Source organism: Pempheris klunzingeri, chromosome 19 (assembly GCF_042242105.1).
Source record: "Pempheris klunzingeri isolate RE-2024b chromosome 19, fPemKlu1.hap1, whole genome shotgun sequence".
Classification (NCBI taxonomy): Eukaryota; Metazoa; Chordata; class Actinopteri; order Acropomatiformes; family Pempheridae; genus Pempheris; species Pempheris klunzingeri.
The window spans coordinates 7084049-7105084 of NC_092030.1; the positions used below are offsets into that span (position 1 = coordinate 7084049).

Consider the following 21036-nt stretch of genomic DNA (forward strand, 5'->3'; position numbering starts at 1 on the left):
GTTCTCTTGATTTGGTTGAAATATCTGCTTTAACTAATATAATAATTGCTTTACTAGTCTAATCTATGAATCAAACAGTGCCATCTAATATCACATGAATTAGTACATAAAACAAAAATGATCACTTTTGTGATTAAGCGCCTGGACAGATTATAAGTAATAATAATTATAAGGGACAGCTTGTGGTGAAAGCTGGACGTTGCTCTACAAAGCAGTTTTTTAAGTAAGTCACTACGTACTCCCATTACAGAGACATTCTTAAATTAAAGCTGCAAGCAGCGTTGAAGGGCCCTCGCACCTTTGTGCATGTCGGGGTGTGCGGCGGCTTCGTCCTGTTGCCGGACACCGACCGTTCCATGCGGTTCAGAATTTTCATGTATTTTGGACAGTGCATCAAGGAGTTACAGGTCACTTCCTGTGTCCCCTATGTGGCGCTAGAGAACAGCCACTAATCACGTCCTATATTTCAGCATATGAAGTGGACCCGGCCGGTAGCGCAGTGGATAATTACCGAATTTGAGGTGGCTGTGGTTAACCTGCTGAGGGAGAGACGTCTGAGAATAAAACATGCACTTCCTCCCACCACTAGGTGGCGCCATGACTATGGTTCAAAATTGGCATGTACATGTCTTCAAAGCCGGACAGTCATCAAGCAGTATAAATGTGGTGAAGATAAGACCTTGTAGAGTGGAGTTACTGCACTTTTAATTTCGATCGAAATTTGTCGCAACGGCGACGCCTTTTGACGAAAACTCACAGTTTTCACTACAGACCAACATCAACGTCTTGAGGCTTTCCTGACCAAATTTGAAGTGGATCTGGTCAACTGGCTGGCTTGAGACATCATAGCATAAAACATAGCATTTCCTGTCGCCACCAGGTGGCGCTATGACTGTGAATGAATATTGACATGTAGACGTCTTCACTCTTATCAAACATGTCACATTTGGTGCTGGTTGGATCATGTAGAGTCTATTTATTAACGACTTCCTGTGTCATGGCGAGACACTGAAGTTTGACAGCTCACCACGCCCACACCGTTACAGTTTTGTAATTTAATAACTTTTCATCGCTAATGTCTTTTCTACCAGCTGACCAAGTTTGAAGTGGATCACTTGAACCCCCTCGGACTAGTTCGCACATTTATGACCCCTGTAAATTGCCAAAAATGTACGGAAAATCCAATATGACCGACTTCCTGTTGGGTTTAGGTCATCGCTCTAAGAGACTTTTTTGTAAATCTTGAAGAGACACATGAACCCACCAAATTTTGTACATGTACATAAAACACAGTTCCGGGGCTTGAAATTAGGGGGCGCTATGGAGCCATTTTGCCACGCCCATTTGCAAGACCCATAAAATATGTAATTTTAACCACGACTGATGCGTGTGCAAAGTTTCATGAGTTTTTGTGTATGTTTAGGCCCTCAAACTTGCAAGTTATTTCGGACCGCACCGCTTGGTGCTCGGGCCCTAATAATTACACATGACCGTCTGGCAGGCTGTTGCAGCAGCCACAGTGGATGCTAACTGGTGGCCCTGGTGTTAAACCGATGCAGGTGGAACGGAGTGGAACTTTAGTCAAGTCAATGCCAGCGGTGCATGCCCAGTTAAAAAATGTGCCAAATCTAAGGTGCATTTAGAAGTCCTCATGGTCCTGTGACCGCAGTAAACATAGTATACACTGCTATTTTCAATGTGTAGCTTGCTAGCTAAGAGGATGCTGTTGTTGCTGTGTCAGAACTAATGGCAGGCTTGTACCCACAGCCTACTCCCTGTGAGTCAGGCTAGTATAGTACTGTCTGGTCCACTTTAGTCTGGGTCTTGTGTATCTGCAAATTGCTTGGTCACACTACTAAAATGGTTTATATGATTAACTAGTGAGCAAACAGTGCAGCAAGAAGTGCATAAAAACAAACAAAACACAGTATGTTGTCATTTTGTATTTCATATATACCACATGTGAAGCACATTAAGCAAGTAAATATTCCACTCCCACCAATGAGTAGACTTGGCTGACTGCTGCCTCCTCCATCTTTCAAAAATGGGTCAGATCAGATCGACAGACAAAGTAGGTAAACTTACTGTGTCATAAAGTGAGAGAAATATGTTGAAGATCAGAGTGTCTTATCTTGACTGAAAACATAATGTTGTCTAACTAATTAAAACCTTTAATTCCTGTTTTTTTCTCTTTCATTACACATGAACAGTCAATCTACACCTTTCAGTGAACAGTATCTAAATGATTAGAGACTTCTGGGCTTCAATTAATTTTTCTCACATGACTGAACAATTTTACAAAATATATGAAACCTACTTTTGACTAATTTGGTGTAAAAACATTAAACATCAAATTGCATTATTGTTCTTTGTTTATACAGTATAATGTTTTTTAACCACATCACCGACCTTTGGTGCGCTCCAGGTTTGCCTAATTGATTGCAAATCCAGAATATGTGCCATTGTAACACTTTTTCCTGTTATCTCTTATTTTATGTGTTTTTTTTATTGTTCAAATGTCAAGAAATATTCACCAATACATCCTCCAAATGACACAAATTTTAATTTTGGTGCAAATCTGACATGAAGTGGTAATGTGACAGACATTGGTATCAGATCCAGTGATCCTACAGTGTTGACACCAAAACGGGTGCAAATCTGATGATGCATTAAAAAAAGAGTATAAAATTAAGCAGAAATATAGAATATTATATTTTATATAAAAGTTTTATATAGGCCTACAGCATTTCATGTTCTCTGGAGGTGCACTAGCCCACCCATATATGCAACCATCCTAAACCACCTGTTCAAGCCCAATTTAGTGACGCTATCATCACTCTGGTTAGTTTTACCGTTCAAAGTCAGGGGGGTGAGTCTAACAGTAAAATAAACACTTTAGAAGGATCATCAGGACGCACAGACACCTTCGTTGAGAATCTCAAAGTCATAGCTTGCACATTTGAGGGCGGCCACAGAACAAAGGTCCAGGCTGCGAGTCCTCTTGCTCCTGGTCAGGTTCAAACAGAACATGTGCTCTTGAACTTTGGGGCAGTCCCGAGCAGCTCTGCACTCACACTTCTTAGATGCTGAGGACAGATGTGGGTTAGCGTTAGGAAAATCAAGTGATGTGTGTGTGTGTGTGTATATATATATAAGAACAGTTTTATACTTTGCACTAAAAAGGAAATCACATCAAACAACAAACTGATTGTAAAAATGGGTTCATGTCCCACAAACTCACCAGAGCAGGTCTCCCATTCGTAACAGAAGTCAAGATCGCAAGACTCCTTAACAGAGCTCTTAGAGGACATGTTGGCTCTGAACATGGCCCACTCCAGTTTGGCCAAATCCGCTGGGCCACACACGCCGTCGCTAACATAGAAGAGCGGATCACCGTGGCAGCGGGCAGCATAGAAGGAGCAGAGGGACATTGACACAATGACCCCGACATCTGCGTTCAGGATACAGAGACTCTCTGGTTGTGACCTGTGTACACACACACACACACACACACACACACACACACACACACACACAGGTCAGTCAGGCGCTGATATTGTAGTTATGTTTCATATATTAATTTCCCCACTAACATTTCATAGACAATTTTTTTTTTTTTACATATACCATGATTCATGGATAAAATGTCATTGCAACAATAATTGTTTTCAAGAATGACATGATCATAAAATATAAAAACATACAACATACATAGAAACATACAGCACAATAATTTATAAAAACGTACAGGCAGCTCTCTCGTTGAATACAGACACATTGAGAGTCTTGTAGTTTCTCTCCTGGACTACACTGACCCCCAGGAACAAACGGTTCCTCTACATACAGGAAAAAAAGAGAAACAAGAGACATCGTCGCTAAGTATTTTTCACATGTAACATTTGAACCAAAGCATTACACTGTTGTATTCTTCCAATAAATGTGTTACTTGCAAGGCCCTTTGGAATCTTTAGAGCTCCTCTGTAGTATTTGATGTGCACATTTTGTGTTAATTTTTCATGACTGTGGGATCTTGAAATTAGTAATCTACTGTACCATTAGTGCATCTTAGATCAGCAGGTAATGGAGGCTCCCAGGTGAGACTGTCGCCACATTTGTAGAGGCCTTGTGGCATTGGAAACAGGCCCATCTCGTTACAGTTCAGACCCACAGATTCCCCCACTTTGTACTCGTCTTTGCTGGGGAACAGTGTCATGTCATCAGGGATTTCAAGGGGAAGGCACACTTTCCCTAAAGGTCCAGGAGGACAGATTTTAAGATTACATAGACATCAGGTGCAGATATTTATGTTCAACTTGTGTGTGTGGAGAATAACTTTTCAAGAAATTGCAGACACATGGTTACCGGATTACTAGAGTTCTCAGATCATTATCCACTTGTCAAGTAAGAAAACAAGACTAACTGATGCAAGTTCCACTTGACTGACTCCATGTCCCATCAGGAAGACAGTTGATATACTGAAAACCCTCCAGGTCAAATCCAGTGTAGCACTGAAACTCCTCATCCTCACCAAAGTCATAATACTCCTTTGCTTTCTGTCCAAGGAGGAAGTTAAAAAATACAAACAATGTTAGATCACAAATATAAATCCGCCTGGGAATCATTCTTTCCTCCTTTCACTTTTCTACAACTCACATTGGATCCTACAATTCCCACAATGACACTCAGAAGTGTTTTTCATCAGATCCTCTCTGCCTGGTAAATGCCTGTATCTCCCACTCTACACTGGTTCCCAGAATGAGGATTATTTGAAAACTTAAAAACGTACATTTTTTTATTTTTAATTGTATTTATTTATTCATTTATTTTTTATTAATTGTAATGAAACCAAAAAGTGTTTTAAAAAAGTGGTGTATTCCAGACTCCATTCGGATTTAACACTTTTTTAACACCGAAGAGATACTATTTTATATTCTTATTTTTTTACAATTCTTAAATTTTTGAATAGGCATATTTATTTTCCTGGCAGTAATGAGCCTCCACATTACAAAAGATGTGAGACTAGAAAAGTACATATTTCTTAATAATACCATCAGACTAATGAGTAATAAACAACAGCTTCTGTCTCTCAATCACAAACTACAGACTGGAGGGCTGGTCTTTACCCTGAGGAAGCTGTTGCCGGGCGCCTGTGGTCTCAGACAGCCTTGCACACCAGGAGGCAACTCGTTCCTCCAGCCCACAGTGAAGTCATCATCGTTGTCACAGGTCTCCTGTCTGGACACAAAAACACGAACCAGAGCATAGGCTACATATGCTGCATATGCACTACACACTTGGGTATAAAGACAATTTACAACTGACACATTATGTAAATTCTAATGAAAAATGAAATGTTTTGATTTGATCATTATGCAGTGATGAGTTAAAAAAAAAAAAAAATAAATCAGTGTACGATTCTCAAATTGCTGCAGAACAATTAGTCCTACTTTTCGAAGATGGAGATGTGACATGGCTCCTCCTGTCTGCCAGGACCATCGCATGGTTGGCCCCCTCTGAGGGGGATGGGGTTATCACACCGCCTCCTCCGATGTCTCTTCATAGAGGCTCCACAGCTACTCCATGGCCCCCAGCAGCTCCAGTAACCATCCACTTCCTCTGTGGATATTCCACAACAAAGCAATCATTTCCCAGTGTGAGCATAAACAAAACCCTGGTTAGAATCAGTGTAATTCTTGCATGGAATCACACTTAAAAGTCTGAAGGCCTGCTTGCAGTATTCTTCACATCCTACAACATTAAAGTTTTGGACAGAACCAAGATCATATTGATGAATTTAGTTGTAGAATATTTCCACCCTTACTAGGGCAAATGATTAAAATACTACTCTTAGGAACTACTACAACAAAGCTCATAGGATCATTAAAATCAAAGGATTCCTCCTCTGGGGACCGTGAATGTGATCAGTAACTTCCTTTACAATCAGCCTATAGAGTTTGACCTCTTGTGTGCAACTGCAAATTCTAGCCTGGTAGTGATGGAGGAAATGTCAGGAGGAAACCAGAATCACGGGGATGCATCACGTGGGGACCATGAGAGTCCACAACAAATTAAAGATATCTTGCTCCAGAGTGAAATGTAGGACAAACACACGGACAGAGAAACTGACATTGCCGACCTACGCAAAAACAAAAGTGCATGTGCAGGTGTTGGCAAGAGAATTAAAAAGACGGCCAATGGGGTTTACATTTCCTAATGCCATTTTTTGTTCTACATTAAGTTGCAAAGTTCCAGGAGTTATCGCAGGCACCCCTGGTTCCTGCAGGAAAAGTCATTTTCCTTTTCTATTTAAACAATATTGGTGACTGACAGTTAAAGCACTTAAGGCTAGCATGGGCAAGCTCTAATCCCCACCAAAGAAAAACACAAGGGGAATCATGACGAAAACACTGAAATGTGAAATCAGAGTGAGGAAAAATACTTTCAAACCAGCTGTGTTGTCTTGTTCATCACCCAGTGTTCTGTTCATGATTTAACTTGAACACCAAGCATACTGTGAGCAGCAGCAGTCCTGTCGTACCAGAAGTGTAGTCAGGAGCTCGTTTCTCGCAGTTGGTGCCAAATGTGCCAGTTTGGCAAACACACTTGCACTCTGTGCCGGAGAGGACTGGCCTGCCATTATTGGGGCAGGGAGCGCACTTGCAAGTATCAAACTCCTGCAGGTATTGAAGCAAGGCCTTCCTCAGGTGTCTCCTCTTCGTCACAGCACATGGGATCCCCTGGACCAGATCTATGATTGGAAGCAGCTGGACAAACACACACACCCATGAGCAATAAACCTGTTTGTAAAACTCAGAATGTTACAATTTTTTAAAGGGTCTCAAAAGATATTTGGCGAAGTTGAGGTCAAGCACCTTGCAAGTTATTTGTTTGTGTGGTGAAATGGTAAATGCTGAGAGATGATGAATGATTTCACAACTTTATTTTTGCTCTCTCTGCTCTCCACACTGAGCCATGTTTTTTAGTGGCCATGTATCCTACATTTTCAGCTGGTTGACTGTTCCAACAAATGTTCGCACTTTGTTTTGAACTGTTGGTGATAAAGTAAAATCTCTACTAAAATCTCCTAAATATTTCTTTCAGTCAGCTTGAGGTAATATCAGGATGTGTTAATGTATTGCGTGCACTTGTTTGACTCAAAAAGTCAAATATCAAACGAATATTGTTTATCACATTACAAAAAGATTTGAGATCTCAGTTTAAAAAAAAATCAGCAGATTTTGTGCCAAGACATTTCAGTGGTGTGAACCTTGTAATCAACCACAGCAGGGTTTTCAAGAACAGACTTGGCCCAGTTCTTGTAGGACGTTTGGTCCGGAGCGGGGCCCTGCCTCTCCCAGGCCAGAGCTGCTGCCTCTCTGACTCGACCCCCTTTCACCATGGAGAAAGACTTCTCTGCTGCCTTAATATATGAGCCTGGACCAGAGAAATGCATGAAGGAAAGAATATGGTGACAATAAGATCAGTGTTCTTTTCAAAGCCAGTAACCCATGAGCCGAATTTGGAATAAAGTAGGTGTGCTTCCTGACAGATTTTGGAAACCATGGAAACCTTCATATTTCTGAGTCATCTTGTTTTCGGAGCATCGGGTTACACTGCGATGTTCTGTGTAGAGGATGACAGTCCAGGTGGTCTCTTGGCCCAGGCAGCCTTTGATTTGTTCCACTGTTTGACCTGTTGGAGAGAAAAAGTGTAAAGCAACATGAAACAAAGGAACTAACAACAGAGCATCATCAGACAAGACATGGATGGTGTTTTTTTGTTTCCAACAACAAGCCATACTGTATTTAAAGATTTTTTTGTTATAATTTATATAGTTTAGTAGATATCAGTAGCTTTATGTAATTTTGACATCTGATTAATGTACAAAAGAGATGTTCAAGATCATCAATAGAATTCTAGGAACATTGAATATAATGTTATATTCACATAAGGAAAACCTGACATTGTAACACCACGGCTAAATGTAGGCCCATCAATGACCTCCATCATCCTGTTGGGTTCACACACTGATTTTGCCGTGAGCACGGACGGAGGAGACATGTTCAGGATCAAAATAGCTCTGAAGATACAACCAGCTGCTAGATAAAAGGTAAAAAAAAAGAGCTTTGATTATGTTTAACCTCTAAGTAAACTGACTCTCAAACACTCCCTGAAAACACTGAAATGACGTCTTTCAAAATATACGTAACACAATCGGTCTGTTTCATGTCAGGAAAGCAGCATCAAAAAAACAACCCAAACATTCAGCTAGCGTGGGTGTGTTCCTACGGGTGAGAAATTGAAAGACTACCAAGAAAGCTGCGTTCACTTAATAGATCCAGGAGCTTCTCTTTTTAAATTTCTCAGTTGTACCTGAACTTTTGAGCTCCTCTCGGCTGTACTGGTACAACAGGTCATAGTGGCCTCCCAGTGTCCCTGAGCTGTAGTAGTGCGTCCCAAAGCGCTGGAAGATGTCTCTGTAGAGGGCGTAATTGTACTCGAGCGGAAGAGCATGGAGGAACTGGAGGAAAGGCTGCGACAGGACGAGGTCCCCTGGGTCCCTCACCTTGAACGTGGACACAGGTAGAACCTGGTGCACCCGCAAAAACTTGGAGTCCTACAGGAAGAAAGATAGGAAATAACTAAGTTGAAGAAGAAGGAAAAGATGATGAAGAGGAAAACAGCTGAAACCAACAGTGTGTGTGCTTTTGTGTCTATATTGTTGTGGGAACAATGTTTCAGACCTGGAGAATGAGGACATCTTTGTAAAGTGGGGACATTTTGTTTGGTCCTCACTTCTTTATGTTAAGTTTGGGATTTAAGGATTGGGAAATATATCATGCGAACGAAGGTCTTCAGAAGTTTATCCCTGCAAAAATATACATGTGTGCTGTTGGTGCCGTCACTCACCGTTTTCTTTGAGGCTTCAAAGGCATCCTTGTTAGAGCTGATCTGCGTTTTAGAGTTCCAGCGGAAGAAAAAGATAGGGACAGCAAAGCCGTCTTGAGCTTTTTGGCTGCTTCCAGATGACCTGGACGTCTTCACACTAATGGGCTCAATGTGCAGTGGCTGGGGCTCGGTGCTGAAGTCCTCCACGACTGCAACCTTAACAACCACATTTGTCAATCAAGGTCTCTAACAACAAGAACAATAACATGACCAAAATCGTACTTTCCCTTTGTTTATCTGTGGCAGGAAAGCCAAAGCTGAAAAGAAATTCTCTGCAAACCACTGAAGAACAGTTTTCAACCACTTTAACACCTCATCTCGAACCAGTTCGAGTTGCATTTCAAAAGCAAAAGAACCAGCTCTCAGCCTGGCTCTTGCCCCAGAAGATGACATTCCCATTTTGAATGCTGCCAACAAAACTCTGATTGGTTGGTTGCTTCCATAATTATGGAAACAGCTTTCAGCAAAACACACAACCTATTCTGGTCACTGAACAAATCTGAGATGTGGTTGGTGATTCAAAGGTCTAGAACTAGGTCAGCTTCACTGAATTAAATATCACAAATAATAATACTACCTTAATGTCCAAGCTTTCGAAGTTGTGAGGGACTCGGTGGTAGAGCAGCGTGGATGCAGGCCTCCTAATGTTGCAAGTTCCTCCCATAAACAAGTTGTCCAGTACCGCTCCCCTTGGCTCCTCAGCCAAGGCATCAAACCTTCAAACACGAAACAGTGAAAAGTCAAAACTAATTGACCTTTCAGCTAACCATACATCTATGGAGCTAAATCATGAGCACAAAGCACAGCCTCTGAGCCGAGTGAGCAGTAACCCGGAGCTAAAGGTAACGTGACTGTGGCATTTGATAGAGTTGTTTGCTGAGAGAAGCTCTCAGTCAGCGATTGTGCACAGAACTAACAAGGGACCCAGGAGCGGTAACCAGTCTTCTCATCACTGTTGTGGACTCGTCCCCCCGCTGTAACATTAGTCTGGCTATTGCATCATTTCACACACTGCTACCCAGTGGCAAGCCATTGCAAGAGTGAAACCAAGATGGTCGACAGACAGCCAGAAACACATTTCTTTCTGTTCAAACCTTCTATAAAAAGAGACCCTTGCAGGTAAGAAAAATATGGTGACACCAAGTAACATCTAAGGAGTCATGCAATTGCTAAATTTTCCAAGTATTGATTTCATATTGGGAGGAAACTATGATTAATCACATGTCCACTGAAATGTACATAATGCATCACTATCTATATTTCAACTACTGGACATGTAAATATATCTTTATAAAATACCTAAAGATGAATAAAAACACTTGGTAAAAATATCCTGAATGAGGTTAACATAATTCATGCATGAAATGGTTAAATCTGGTATCTGGTGCCCCGGCACTGATACATTTTACATTTGCCAGCAGTGATTGGTCTGCCAAAGCTGAAGTGGGGAGCAATCGTACCGACAGAGTGGGCTACAGCTCCTAGGAATATTGTGGAACATACGGTGGAAAAACCTAAGAGGCGTTCCTGAAAAGTTTCTGATGCTCCAAATCAAAAGAAACTTGATATTCATAGGAAGGAGATTCAAAAGCAGAGAGCGAAGACCTGTACAAATACAACATAAGCTTGTGTCAACATGTGTAATAATTCTCACTGCCAGAAGGGGGAGACAAATGTTCCACTCTGTAGGTTTACAAAATTTTAATTCAGCGACACTTGATGTTCAAAATTTACTGTTAAAAAAGTCTATAGTCCAGCTGTAATATCTTAGCAGAGACATATCTTTATAACAAAAATGTTTATTTCAAATGCAAACAAAATTTTGAAGATATATTTTTGTCAGCTTTTCTCTGTTTTCAAGTGTTGACGTCAGTATCAACCTTAAAAATCCTCATTGGTCATTCAGGATCTGATAATTAATGCAGCAGTGTTGACATACTAACACGTGAGAAACATGAGAAGCGCAAAGGAATTTAATCTGTGAACAGAGCAGGGAGGAATGTGGGCTGATTTACTTTAAAACTAAAGCTGTAAACTCAGCAGTGACCTTTTTGACCTTTAGCTTACCCATTCCCCACCAGGTCGGCCCCCGGGGCCGCTCTCTTCTCCACCGGACACACAACTTTGAAGTCGGCACAGTCTCTCTCATCAGTGTTATCTCCACAGTCGTTCTGTCTGTTGCATGTCAGCGTTGAGTTGATGCATCGTCCTGCAGCAGAAAGGATGCTTTGTGGATGATAGAATGTAGGTATATTTTTCTATCCATCTGTTTGTGTGTGTGTGTGTGTTGTGACAGCAGACTAGGGATTAAAAAAGTGCCCCTGTGACTGAAAAGATGTTGATTTTCCTTTATTCTTTAACACAGCAGCTAAACACCACATACCATTATCGCACTTAAAGTCGTCTCTGCAGTCGATGGGCACTAACTTGCACTCTGTGGCGGGGTGACAGGGCCTCTCCTCTGTCAGCTCCGCGCTGCAGGCAGATCCACCAAACTGGGACGGCCTCTGGACAGACCGCGTCCGAAACTGGGCCAACAACAGGTGAGAGAGACTGACTATTCATTCATTCAAAAGTCTTGTGCACTTTCACATTTTTAACCAATTAAAAACGTAGTGATCATCAACTTAAATTGGTCATGATGAAAGCAGTGGTCAGAAAAGACAGACGGATCGACGGAGCAGCAGTTTGTTTGTTTTGTTTTTTTGAATGCCCAAAATATGGAGGAAAAAAAATCTTAATTTAAATTTTCCAAACAGAATCTCTCACTTTATTTGTTGGTGGTGGGCTCGTATACTTGAGACATGCCCTCACGAGTATTTTTCTACAGTAACATATAAATTATACATGATGGGGTTTTGGTAGAGATGTTCAATTTGTCTCTGCTAATATATACAGTATTTATTATATCTTATTATATACTATATAAATAATTTTATACTATTAGACTACACTATTCTCATAATACACTTCATTATGATAATATACTAGTATGTCTAATATGTTACACTGTGTTCTACATCATATTTATATATTAATGCAGAAAAGTCTAGTATAATTACTTATGATATTATACACCACTCTACTGTACACTGTAATACTTAATAATAATGCCTGCATTGTAAATTGCTCTTTTATGGTTTCTATTTGTATTCCATTCCCATTTTCATTTTATATACTTCTAAGCATCTATTTTTAGGGGTTTTACCTTTCTTTATTTATCTCTGTTCATTTCTGTCTTTATGCTGCCACATTCCCTAAGTTTCTCCTCTGGGGATCAATAGTATCATATCATATGGCCAAAATGGGCAAAACGTTTTTTCCGAAGATAAAGCTGAAGCTGTCTCACCACCATCTGCAAGTTATTTTAATGTTTTCTGGCTGTGAGCAGCTCCTCTATTTGTACAATGCACAGTAGGGCCCATTGACAGCAAATGACTGCTTTGAGTAAACATGATTTGATCAGTTTGCCAGTCTGAAAACAGTACAAACTGTACATGAGAGGACTTTTGTCTGGGTTTTACAGGGGGCTGTGTGTTTCTTGCCTGTTTCCTGGCGCAGGGCGAGCAGTCAGACCAAGGCTCGAACTCCGTCAGCAGACAATTGATTGGACAGGTCTGCTCATTACATGTTCTCCTGTCATTTTTCTCACACAGCTGAGAGCAGCTGCTTTTCCAGTAATAATCATCATATTGAAAATTTCTGTCAAAAAAGGATAGAAGTCATTTTTAGATACAGCAGCGTCGTCTGCATTGGGTATCTGTATTTCAACTGAAAAACCTGAGAGAACATGAATGACACAATAAAAGCCCTAATTCTGTCATCTGTCGGTGCTGTGTCTCACCTGTGTCTGTCCTGTGTGCCATAGTTGCAGGTCCTGGAGCAGGCTGACCAGGAGCTCCAGGGGTAGCGGTCACAGAGGCAGGCCATCCCAGCTGATATCCAGCTGAGGAGCTGCAACATCAGGACCAACTGGCTAGAGGGATCCATCAGGGAATTCAAACCAGTTTCACCTTCTCTGAAGACAACATGACAACCAGGCCACAATCAATGAATAAATACAGTTTTTTATTTTTTATTTTAATTTTCAATTTCTATTTTTTGGATTTTGGATTTGTCTGGATTTTTATTATACTGATAATTCATTGTTCTTTGAATAAGCACTATAAAATATGTGTGAAGATATTAATTAGAACCAAACTCAAATCTACTGTACAGTTCAAAATGCGGCAGCATTTTACTGCAGTGCAGCCTCCAGTGATTTCTACTCCATCTTAAAAATATGTTGGAACATATTAAAGTGCCTTATTAGACTCTGCTCCCAACGTTTTTAGTGCAACAGTACGTTTTACATTTCGACACAAACATTTTTGATGCACATAAAATGTCATGCAGGCAAGGTACGTTTGCGTTTTAGCAACTTTCAGAGTGATATCAGTGTTTCAGGTAATGCATAAGAATACATTTAACGAGAAAAAAGAAAAAAAGAATGAAATATACAAAGCAACAAAGGGTCATGGTGCAGTTTTAACAATACATATTAGATTAGAAGTTCAGTCAACTTGTAAAAAAAAACTAAAATCTGACTCACCACATATAAAGATGTCCTCTTCAGCTGATATTAAAGCATAGAATTATTGGCTCTTGCGTTTGTTGGTATATTTGTCCAGTTAAGAGTCTTCTCACTAAGTCGACTCGGTGCTGCAGGCAGAGCTGAATCTGAATCTGAGTGGCAAGCAGCGATATAAAGCCTCCCTGTGGTTTCTCAAGGGAATCCAGTTGTTTTTTGACTTACATTGCCCAATCTGTATCCAAAAAACATCTCAAAATGAAAAAAATACAGTTTGCTAATAACAGTAATAATCAGACAACAAAGCAGCACATAAAGCTCTTACATAACTCTTTTGTCCCTCATGGTTACTGGAAGCTAAGAGCTCCGGAGTTTCCCAGCTGCAGAGACGTAAACCAGATGTTTCATGTTTGAGACTTGACAGTTTGAGATACTGAGGGGGAGAAAACTAACTTTCTTCCACTCTTTGTTTAGTTGTCCAAGCATTTGTGCAATCTGGCACTGGACACTATCAGAACTGGTTCACATTGCACAAGGCAAATAAGTTAATTCAGCATAATTTTGCAAAAATAAAGCAGTACATGTGTACACAGAGAGTGTATAGGTGTTGCCCAGTGGATGGTTGGAATGATTTTAACATATATTACACATATTGACTGACATATTTTTATTTAGTTTGGTGAAGTATTGCATATTTTTTTCTTTGGATTTATCTATTTACTCATATGTTATATCTTCATACACAGAAATATCAATAAAAACATCCATTTGTAGTTTGAATGCTGCTTTGTTCAAAATGTTCAAACGCTGAAACATGAAATCTCATCGTATTTGTATATAAAACTTTATTCACATTATAAAATGTCATACGCTGTACAGAGGTTTAGCTGTGGATTCTCTACATTGCAGGACACACTAACTACACATGGCCTACTGTGAGTCTTATACATGCCAAAACAAAGCATCCAGCAATTTAGACATCGCCACTTTAGATTACATTAAAGAAAAAAAGCTTCACAAACACAAGTTTACAAATTACATAGCACTTACATTCAATGGGAAAATGGCTCTAGTGGAAAGCTTCAGATGGTGAACTGTATGAGTGACATTTCAGTTTTCTAATCTGCTGTTTTTGTGTATTGAACATCTGCAAAGCCCTCGGGATGGAAAACTGAAGCTGAAAGTTTAAAATGTTCTTTCTTGGGGAAGAGTACTAATGTCATGCATTTAAAGCCATAGAGAGAGATTGTTACTTTTCAAGAGCAAAATATCGTGTTGTGATAAGATTACAGTTGGTAGATTAGATAGCCCTCACATTTTCTCTGATTGTTTTGACTAAACCTTATGATATCATGATCTCTTCACCTTTTTCTAATATTCCTTATGAGACTCACAATGGCAGTGACGCTAATACTGTAAATTGTAATACTTACAATCCTACCAGCAGTGGAGCTAAAAATGTAAACCCCATCCTGAGGGTAGCGCTAGAGGAAAAGTCATGTGGTCATAAAGATCAAAGGGGTTTATCCTCTGGGGAGTAGGCTTGTGATTGGGGAAATGTCATGTTCAACCCACCAGTTAGGCGTTTTCTAGATATTATTGGTTGCATTAGACATTTCCAGGGTACAAATTGAAGATTACGGCTTTTGATGACACTAATGAATTATTAGCATTCATCCTCTGGGGACCATAAACATGCACTGGAGATTCCATGAAAACACTATATGGTTTATACCACGAAAGGCAATTTAGGGGGGTAATCTAAATGAGCAGCCATCATCCTCTCTCTGGACTAAATCTGATACTAATCTGGCCGGTGGTTGTTGAAACATCTCATTCGATACCAAAGTACTGGACAGACAAACTGAGCAACATCATTACGTGTCATCGGGATAATTATCTGGGTGAGAGCAGAATGACTGAAAATCTGCTTAAGATGTCTAAAAGACAAAGTTCAGGCAAAGCTTTGAAACATTTTCACTTAACCGGCTTTATTTTTACACATGCACTCTTTTTTCTTTAGAAAACGAAATGTATATATAATATAAATGTTAATTTATATTAACAACCGTATATATTAACCGTATATATTAATATAAATGTTAATTTATATTATATGGGATTATTAAGTGTATGCATCACAACAGTGTGGATGAACTGCTTCGTCTATTTGGTGTCGCACCACAGAGGCAAGCAGAAACTCACCTGGCAAGAGTCTCTACTGAATGACGTCCAGATGAAATATATCAGGAGGTTGTCGGGACTTAAAACACCTCACACTGTGACACATACAAAGATGGAGGCGTGACACAAACACAGTGAGACAGCTGAAAACTAGAAATGCCAGTGCATAGCCTGAATATGTACATCGTGATGCTTTTTCATTAAATAGAATGGCACAAAACAGAAAGATAAGTGATAAATGAATATATCAGAAAAAGGGAAAGAAAAGGGAAAGATGTCTCACCTTAAATAGTACATGAAAACTAAACAGAGTTCTACCCGTGTGCCCCCCATGATGGTTCTGACAGACTTAAGACCTGTTAGCTGGTACTGTACTTTTGCTTTATTTTAGCCATTACTGACTTACTGACTACCCCATGGAACGAGCGGAGTCGCAGAACTCGGGAAAAAAAGTTAAACATCACGATGAAAAATGGGACAGGATCAGATGACATATAGTACAGGATTACAATTTCAGATAATAGTGGAAAAAGTACTGCAATTAAATGAGTAATAAATTGAATATTTTGTATACACCACAAACTAACTTAAAGTGAGTGTCCGTTCGTATGAGTGCCGAGAGAAGTACAGACTCTCAGCCAGACACCATGCAGCAGAGTCCGGGGAAGCGTCTCTTCCTCTGTCTGACCAGCGGGTGTGGAGTCAGATTCAACAAGCTGCTGTCATCTGGAGCACAAAACAACAAAAAAGAAAACGCTTTGGAATCAAGCCCCGTCATGTCATCCCGCTTTGTTTCATCACAAAGTCAGACAAAGTCCGGCGTCTTTGGTCGTTTTACACCTTCACTTGATTTTTTGCCTTGATAATGTATTTCCTGTTGAAGATGCTAATTTGCTTTCTGGCTGAGAGTTGCCACTAGTGGTTTGGCTTAGTTTAGCATAAAGACGGTCAGCTCAATCTGAATCTGAATCTGCTTACTAACACTTCTGTCGTCTACTGTCTGTCCGTCCGTCCGTCCTCCGATGTTCTTGACGACCGTTCATCTGATCAGCTTCACACTTAGCGGGTGCATTGCTGAGTGTGAGCTTTGAGAGGGGAACCTTATTAACTGTTACACCACTGAGCGGATGAAGAACAGATGAAGGGAGACCGGAGAGATCAGCCATTGTACGAAACTGAAACATTTCAAGCAGGAGGTTTTCAGTGGGCGGGGACAGTCAGCCTGCTGAAGGGCTGGAGGAGGTCACATGTTCTACAGATCCACTTGTGACATCATAAGGGGAGCAAAGTCTGAACGGTGTATTTTCACACACATTTACTGAAAAATAGAGTGAGAGAAAAATAGAGAGGACGGACTTTTCTGTTTTAGTAATTTTCCGAGGTCTACAGAGGTAGAATAATACAGTGTATCACCATAGAAATAAGGTCAATATTAACATCCACAAAATAAACCTGATTTTCGGAAGAACTATTCTAGCCTGATAATCAAGAGGCCCAACGATTGAGCTCATGACTCGTGTTGACTCCTCGAGTTGTCGCTGGAAAAGGCGTCTTTGAACAGTTACACTTCTGATGTAATCCCAAACATTACATACCTTGGTTTTTCAGTGGCAATGGCATCGTGTCCCTGAGTTTGCTGAGTAGGTTTCGCATCTCTCGCATATCTCTGTGAAAAAAAAGGAAAAGAAACAATGACTCAGCACATAGTTATTTGTGATTTAGATGAATTGTTCTGAATTTCCAACTGTAGGGAAATACAGTTCATGCTGTATCATGCTGAATTTTAAAAAGCAGGTGCCGTTGTGTACCTCTCTATGTTTTCAATATCAGTTCCCACAAGCCACTGCTCCTGGAGAAAGTCAGTGGGGGAGGAGGATCGCTCCTCGAGGATGGGGACGTCTGAGCTTTCATCCACCCTGAAGTCCACCTTCGGCTCTGAGTCCGTTCCTTCGGGTCCGAACAGAGACATCAGATAGTTGAAACACATTCAAAACAACCGCATGTTTGAAGCAATGGATGATTTCTACCTATAAAACAGGACATTCTGGTCAGCTTATAGATCATATAGATCTGTGTGTCTGTCAAATCATGAACACAAGTTTCAGTGTCATCATTATTTGAATCAATGTCACAGAAACAGTCACTCCTCTCAGTGTAACTCTAAGTGTTTTAATTTGATTGGATTTTATTCAAAAATGCACTGAAAAATGAATCTAAACATGTTGAACACACTAACAGCTCTCTACTGGCCTCCGCTGTTCCAACTGAGCTCTGATCTAGAACATCATCAGACAGCCTGATGGTGGCTTATTGCCTTTTACTATATTTTGACTGTATGGATGTTGAAAATGTAGCATTTTGAAGTCCATATATATTATATTATATATATATATTATATCAAAAATCACAGTTTCCACTTCCAGGACTTTTCATGACTAAAAATTTCAGTTTCCATGACCAATAAATCTAACATGACATGTGAAAATAATCATTTCAAACACACTTTAGATTAGGAGTCTGAGTCTCTAACATTTCTACCTGTAATTATCATGTTGTTATAATTATATGTTTTTAGACTTTGCTCCAGTTTTTCATCGATTCGGTGGCTGGAAGGAAAAGCCAACGTTCGAGCATGAGCTGAGGAGGAGAAATGGGCACAAAAATGTCATGTAACTGAAACCAATCATCATCAAACATTCCAAAAATGATTTTAAAAAAAACTCATTTTCCTTTTTTTTTTAAGTAAGATGCAGAAAATTCCAGGATTTTCCAGGACTTGTAATCTAATCTATTAGTTTCCCTGACAAACAGATTTCACACACATTTTGGAAATACTTTTCATGCACAGTGCTTAGAGACTGGAAATATATGCTTTTTAAAATGAACTAATGCGACATTTTGAAATACAAAGTGCATTGAAAGAGTAGGACAAATGTTCCCATCATATAAGTTATATTATTTCTCTTGTATTTTCCATTGTTGATATTTTGGGGCAAGAGAATGTTTGTACTTTTCCTGTGCAGCTGCAGCACCCCCAGCAGGCACATGGACTTGAGCATCTCTGTTATGAACATCTCCAGGCAGCACTGCAGCTGGATGAAGAGCCGACAGATCTCAGGGTGGATCTCTCCGTCCTCTGGACTGCACCATGAAGAAGAGGAGGAGGAGGAGGAGAGGGGAAATAGAGAGAAGGGGATACAATCATACAAGCAGAGAAAGGGAATGTTGTCTTTACATTCAGGTTGACCAAGAACATGCTGCAGATTTAGCTTTTGTTCCCATTCAGTTCATTACAAATGACCAAATTTAACTTGAAACGTCACAAACTCATCACTGTGAACTTTTGTCAAAGTGAATTACAGTAACAGCAGAGTAAAAAGCCTGCGCTGTGGTACAAAACAGTAATAACGTGACTTTAACAAATTACTTGGAAGTTATTTTTTGATTTTAATACCAGTACAGTGATTTTTTTTGTGTTCTGTTTGTTTTCTTGTTGTCTATTTTCTTTTCAGAATGAAGAATTAAAAAACACTCCACACTTTTATTCAGCTTTTTACCTCTTCTGTCTTCTTCTGTCATTATTTCAGAGCACCACTGCTAATCCTGCCTTTATATTCTGATGTTTGACTTTGTTTAAAAAAGCTCTGTATGGCCTAAATAAAAAGCATTATCTTTATAATTGTTATGGTCATGATATACTACCACCAGAGGATCAGCCGGAACAAGCAGAGATGTGTTGCTGTCACGCAGACACAATGTAAAAGCTGGAAATGCAACGTTTCATAACATGGAGACAGAATCTGTTCCTTTCATGACTGTGTGTGAGATGATCGTGTTTCCTTCCTACCCTGAGACGGATATGACTGCCAGGTCCTGGTGTGCAGCCCGGGCCATGGAGCATCCTTTGGTCCGTGTGTGGTGCATCTGAGCCCGCAGGGACGGACAGTCAGCTGAGATCTCCCCGACGGAGATGACCTGCTCCCGGTACAGCGCTACGAGGGTGTTGAATTCCTGGACAGTCTGGAGAAAAGAAAAGAAACACACACAAGCACCGACTGATGGACGACCTGGACGAGCCGAGGACGTAGGATCCTCAAATGAAGGCGAGACTACAATAATAATAAAAAAAAAAATGTAAAAAAGGGATTCCCATCGTTTCTGTGTTGCTCCTTTTGCGCCACAGCCGCGCGTGCACGTGCAAAATAAAAACCTGTTCTCTCTGATAAACACAATAACCCGAGCTTTGGTGCAGAGCCAGTCTAAACACGGACCCCTCACAGACATGAAACACAGATGACTGTCGGTGCTCACCATCCTGCTGCCGTCCACGGCCCCCTCCGCGCTCTCCCGGCGCTCCAGCTCCGTCTGCGCCACTTTACTGATGGGAAAAATAATCCCTGCGGATCTTGGGCGCTTTTTCCGCCCGTACGGTGCAGAACACATGCATGCACACCCACCACCGGAGCCCAGCCCGACGCAGACAGAGAGAGAGACGTGCCCCCTCTTTTCTGATCGCCGCTGTGTCCTCTAGAAAGCAGCTAAATAACCCACTCAGACGCAACAGTTTCGCGGTGTCGCTGAGCGCTCAGAGCCCTCCCCCCCCCCTTCCCCACTACGGGAGTGTGTCGTTATCCCCAGGAGAAGGATCGTGCAGCGGCCGGACGGACCCCCAGCAGCTCCCTCTGCATCCCAGCCGAGAGGAGAGTCACCTTCAGCCCCTCCTGAAGGCCGACAGGGAGGCTCCTCCGCCTTCCGCCGCGCGCTCACGTGGGGATTCAGAGGGAGCCAACAGCAAAACAAGTCGTCACCCATCGACTGACAATGAACTGTTTTGGGGGCAACAGGACAACAACGAGCAGCACTTCCTCAGTGTGATAATATGGGATGAGCCTTTAAGGCGTTTGGAGACATGAATGGAGACGTGCAGCTTGGGAGGAGAGGATTTCAGAGAGTCAGCTCCACAGGCTCTGGATGACTGCGCTCTCATTTTAAAGCTGCACTCATTCTTTAAGCCACCAGGGGGCAGAAGAACTCAAAAACAAGCAACCAGGCAGCAACAGTGACACATCATCTGCTTTCACACTGCAGTCTGTCCCTGAAATGTTCAGGAACATTTCCGGCACGGAACAATATTCAGATTAATCCGCAGGCGGCCAATATTTCCCCACCGCAAGCCCTCGTAAACATGTCAGCGACCACGGCGGTGCGGCTGCGGTGGTGTGTGGATGACGGCAGTAATATCGCAGAGACAAGTGCATAAGGGGGCCACTTCCACCTGACACTTCCATGTGGAGGAAGTGAGTCAGTCACAAGACCCTGCGGATCTCTGGTTT

At 41.1% G+C, this 21036-nt stretch overlaps 1 protein-coding gene across 1 annotated transcript; it reads right to left on the reverse strand.

Moving 5' to 3' along the window:
* Nucleotides 1-1928: 1928 nt before the first annotated feature.
* On the reverse strand, nucleotides 1929-20146 carry c6.2 (complement component 6, duplicate 2). The gene is given in 21 exon segments (XM_070850394.1): nucleotides 1929-3086; nucleotides 3242-3486; nucleotides 3749-3836; nucleotides 4054-4248; nucleotides 4421-4553; nucleotides 5124-5235; nucleotides 5448-5616; nucleotides 6539-6764; nucleotides 7268-7434; nucleotides 7570-7692; nucleotides 8374-8617; nucleotides 8911-9105; nucleotides 9527-9665; nucleotides 11017-11158; nucleotides 11333-11506; nucleotides 11891-11907; nucleotides 12794-12925; nucleotides 17512-17650; nucleotides 18714-18844; nucleotides 19551-19723; nucleotides 20015-20146. Coding segments are annotated over 21 exon segments (3255 nt in total). The 3' UTR covers nucleotides 1929-2907.
* Nucleotides 20147-21036: the final 890 nt, after the last annotated feature.